Source organism: Zingiber officinale, chromosome 3B, assembly GCF_018446385.1.
Source record: "Zingiber officinale cultivar Zhangliang chromosome 3B, Zo_v1.1, whole genome shotgun sequence".
Taxonomy (NCBI): Eukaryota; Viridiplantae; Streptophyta; class Magnoliopsida; order Zingiberales; family Zingiberaceae; genus Zingiber; species Zingiber officinale.
This window is the reverse complement of record NC_055991.1, coordinates 72,299,272-72,304,049: the sequence shown is the minus strand read 5'-3', so window position 1 is coordinate 72,304,049 and position 4,778 is coordinate 72,299,272. Positions and strand designations below refer to the sequence as shown.

The following is a 4,778-nucleotide window of genomic DNA, read 5'->3' as shown; positions in this document are numbered from 1 at the left end:
TTTTTGCAACACTAAGTGCAAATTACTTTTTTCAGTTGAAAATGAGGTCATGTCTTCATCTCAAAGTCAGCAAAGAAAACGTGGCAAGACTATCATGAGAGATATTCATGCATTACATCCTGATCATGTGCTCGTTGTTGAATTCAATGAAAGGGGACAACCTTACGGTGATTTACAACCGACGCTTGCAAATTTTATTGGGACTATTGCACAGAATGGACTTGTGTTGCCCCTACATTTTTTAGATTGGAGAAAAATGCCGGCAAATCGCCTGAATGATGCATGGAAACTTGTTACCGTAAGTTTACAAGAGTTTAGCTTCAATTTTAAATTTAAAGAATGAACATATTTCATTTTATGTTTATAGGCACGTTTCTATATTCCCAATCATCATAGAAGAGTTATAATGCAAATGATGGGGGCCGCATGGAGACGGTGGAGGACTGAAGTGAAAGCTACATCTTATGATTCAAATACTTCACTAGAAGAGCTTGTTGCAATACAACCCATTCCTCATGGATTGACACCTCAAACTTGGGAAGTTTTATGTAACTATTGGAAGTCTACTGAGGTACTACTAGTATGAATTATTTTGGACATAAGTTTATAAATGTTATAATTTCATTATAAATTTTTGTGCCAGAAAACTTCAAAAATCAATAGAGAAAATGCAAAAAAAAGAAAGGGACTCATGCACAGGGACGCACTAATATTCCGTCATTGGAATATAAATTTGTAAGAATCAAATTTTTTCTTTTCTTCTTTATAATTAGTTTCTCAATGTTCATTTATTGTTTTACACTTTAATGCTCTTATCGTTGAAGTTTCAAGGTTTTATGAGATTCTAAACATTGATTACAAGCAATGTAATTTATATTAGTTAGCTTTTGATGAAATGTGTAAATTAGTAATATAAGTTGTTGCACATATAGAATAATTTATTCTATTAATATTTTGTGTTAAATGTGGATTTCTTATCTTGTTAGTCTCAAGAGAATGGTAGAAAATCAAGTCGTATTGAAATACAACAATTAAGTCGGAGAAGTAGAAAGAAAGGAGGTGCCGCTATTGACGATGAGGCAATACGAATTGAGGTAATAAAATTTTACTTTTAAAGTTAACTTTTTTATATTTTTTATTTATAGTAACAAATTATTTTCTTGTTAGAATTTACTTAAAGAGACTGTAGATCGTCTCCTCCAAGATAAACCTGAAGGAACACAACCATTGGAAGTCCATGAGGAGGCATTTCGGTAACAATTTACTTATAATTTCATTTTATTTTTGTAAAAGTTGTTACATATGATTCGACTTTAATTATATTCTTTATATAGTGAGGTTTTTGGACTTGAGCATTCTGGTCGAGTACGATGTTTAGGAGCTGGTGCGCTACCTAGCCAAGTTTTCCCAGAGTAATGTAAACGTAGCTCAATGTATTGGCAAGATTATCACTCAAATTTAGATTTGACGGACAAATTTAATGAAATGAGAGAGAAAATTAAAGATATGGAGTTGCGAGAAGCACAACGACAAACATAAATAGAGCTGATGAAAAAACAAATGCAAGATAATGATCAGATCCAAAATTTTGCACGAGTAATGTTAAGTATGATGTCGGGAAGTGTTGGGGGCTCTCGTGGACCCGAATTATTACCGGCACAAGTAATAACATTTCTCACTAAAAAATAATTGTTTAAAATTATTTGTATTGTTAAGTACATTAATAGTAAATTTATTTATTTTTGTAGATGGCAGCTATGTTTGCAAATATTATGCAACAACAAGTTCCATCACCTGCGGAAGAAGATAGGTGTAGATCCTCCTCATCACCAGAGACAGATAATAACTAGAGAGGTTGGTTTTTTAATTACACAAGCTTTTACTTTGTACATGCTATATAATATATACTGTACTGTTGCCAAGCTTTTACTTTGTAGACAATTCTTCCTATAGGAGTATATAAACTGTGTTAATTAGAGCTTAAGCTCAGTGAAAGTTATTGTGATACCTGGCCCAAAACCTATAAACATAGAGCTCGAAGAACTCGTTCTTGTAGGTCTACTGAATGTTCTTTCCTGCATTATAGTGGGAACAATAAAGACAAGCCACACATTATTGAAAAGATTTTATATTGATGCCATGAAGATAGCTGACAAAATAAATAGATATCTAGATGTTTTCTTCAGCATTTCTTGTCTAGTTGACAGTTTCATAGCTTTTGATGTTTTTATTTGGTACAAGCTTTGGTTAAATATTTTTTTCATAGGGTAGAGTATTTATGGATGGATGGAATCATTAATTAATCAACCTCTTAGCTTCCTCCCAGCTCCCAATTCATGTTGCCAATATCAGGGCACAAGAAGCTACTGTATCAACCCTACTGGTGCATGCACAGTTCATACTTCCAAGTGTGCCAAGACCCCACTCGCAGAGGACAACAAAACTTGTCTTCTATTACTAATATATATCTTTTGGCATATATATTGGCATGATAATCTAACAAGGGTGAATTGCTTAATTTAGTTTAGATTTTTACCCTAAGTTTCAGTAAACATCAATTTCATCCAAAGTTAGAATTTGATAACAAATCTAGGCAATTGTTTATTCCCTCCTAATTCATCATTTGTTTTTTGTCTCCATGTTACAATTGCAAATTTGAATTTTTCTTAATCAGCAAGCTTATTCACAATGTCCCAGTTAAACTTATTGAATTTAGCTCTCTACTGTGGCATGAGGTTTGGTGACCTAGTGTAGGTTTTTTGTTTGGTTAAACTTTATTAGTTTTTAAACTAATTTAGTTGGGTTATTGATTGGTGATGATTGAACATACGGACTAAAGAAAAGTCTATAACAAAACTGCCATCTTGTTAAATATTTACTTGTCTTCTTGTTTGTTATAAGCTTTTGTTAAATATTTTTTTCATTATATTTTCAAATATGTTGATAGAATATAATTTAGTGGTTCTATTGAAGGTTGCTATTGAAGGTTGGAGCAAATGTCTTTTGTCGCTTGAAGCACATGTCTTTTGTCGTTTGGAGCGCATGCCTTTAGTTGTTTGGACCACATGCCTTTTGATGTTTTTTTTGGTAGAGAAAAACTTGTTATTGAAAGTTATATATATTTTGGAGATTGAAGAAAATATTATGTTTGTGTTATAGTGTGGAGTTAAATGTTATGAATATTTTGAAATGAAAGACAAATTCTATGTGTTGATTTGGTAATCAAATTTATATTTATGTGTTATGGAAATAAATTAGGTTTGTGAAATGAAATATGAATATTGTCAATTGATTTAAATTTAAGCATTTGATTTGGAATTCTACAGGTACAATAGAAAATAGGATTTTTTTTTGTAAAATTGTTAATTCAATAATAGTAGCGGTTTTAACCGTTCCTATAATTACACCTTTAGAACCGGTTATAACCGCTTCGAAAGAGTAGTTTTCTAGAATGAAAAATTCTATAGAGACGGTCATTAACCACTTCTATAGGTATCCATCAGGATCGGTCGTTAACCGCTTCTATAGGTATCCATCAGGATCAGTCATTAACCGCTTCTATAGGTATACATTAGGATCGGTCATTAATTGCTTCTAGTTATCCATCAGGATCAGTCATTACCCGCTTCTATAGGTATCTATCCGGATCGGTCATTAACTGCTTCTATAGGTATATATCAAGATCGGTCATTGATTGCTTCTATAGTTATCCATCAGGATCAGTCATTAATCGCTTCTATATGTATCCATTAGGATCGGTCATTAATCGCTTCTATAAGTATCCATCAGGATCGGTCATTAACCGCTTCTATAGGTATCCAACAGAATCGGCACTTATTCATAAACCACCGGTAAGATTTATCGCATCTGTTGGCTTTAGCGTCGCCAACATCTGCAACGGTTTTGAACCGGTGCAATAGATTTAGCAGCGGTTGAAAACCGCTTCTATAGGTGTCTTAAAACCGCTTCTAAAGGTTTTTTTTTTGTAGTGTGTTCAAATGCTTCTTTACCAGTGTCTTATCATCTATCTTCCCCAGAAAATCAATGACTCTTTCTTTACGAGCTATTTTGATCCAACGGTGATCTTTATTAATTGTGTTTCACTAAAACCCTAAGCATTTTCTATTTATTTATCCTTCATCTCCTTCAATTCATTCTCCGACGAGTTCTTTTCTTGATCTTCTTCAACTCCTTGCATCCCTTCATCTTTCTAGAACTTCTCCTGCTACATCCCTTCCTTAAGGCCTCAGTAAGTCACTTATTCCTTAGTTGTTTCTGTGTTCCGCCATGACCGAAGAATCATTCGTCCCTTGGTATGCTTAGGCTCATTCATCCTTCAGTACCGCTGATAGAACTTCCATCCATCTTCAATATGAAATTCCTAAGGCATATCGTATCCAAGTTCCACAACCTGATGCTTATCCTCATCTCCCCCCTAATAACTATGTTACTTTCTTCAATGACCAATTAGTGGTGGATTTACATTTTCCTATTCCTTCTTTCTTAACAGAGATAAATCAATACTTTGGTATTCCTTTGCAACAATTTGCCCTAAATGCTTTTCGATATCTATGTGGGTTGTACATGTTGTTTCACCTCTTCAGTATTCCTCCTATTCCCCAAAATGTCTTCATGTTCTCTTACCCCAAAAAATTAGAGCCAGGAATATTTCTTTTCCAATCCTATCTGAAGATGGTTTTCTTTGAAGAAATTCCTTCATCCATCAAGGGTTGGAAGTCACGCTTTTTCTTCATAAAATTTCCTAGACCCGTCACATG

General features: G+C 33.6%; 1 protein-coding gene across 1 annotated transcript; it reads left to right on the top strand.

The window, feature by feature from the left end:
• The first annotated feature begins 400 nt into the window (after nucleotides 1-400).
• Nucleotides 401-1,079, top strand: LOC121968351. Its single transcript, XM_042518774.1, has 3 exons — nucleotides 401-571; nucleotides 644-735; nucleotides 987-1,079. The coding sequence occupies exons 1-3, from the start codon at nucleotides 407-409 to the stop codon at nucleotides 1,033-1,035; spliced, it is 306 nt and encodes a 101-aa protein (XP_042374708.1). The 5' UTR covers nucleotides 401-406; the 3' UTR covers nucleotides 1,036-1,079.
• The last annotated feature ends 3,699 nt before the right edge of the window (nucleotides 1,080-4,778 follow it).

Coding starts and splice junctions, on each gene's coding strand:
- LOC121968351 (XM_042518774.1), top strand. CDS start 407: ATGCAAATGATGGGGGCCGCATGGAGACGGTGGAGGACTGAAGTGAAA. Junction 572..643: donor ACTATTGGAAGTCTACTGAG/GTACTACTAGTA, acceptor TTTTTGTGCCAG/AAAACTTCAAAAATCAATAG. Junction 736..986: donor CGTCATTGGAATATAAATTT/GTAAGAATCAAA, acceptor TTATCTTGTTAG/TCTCAAGAGAATGGTAGAAA.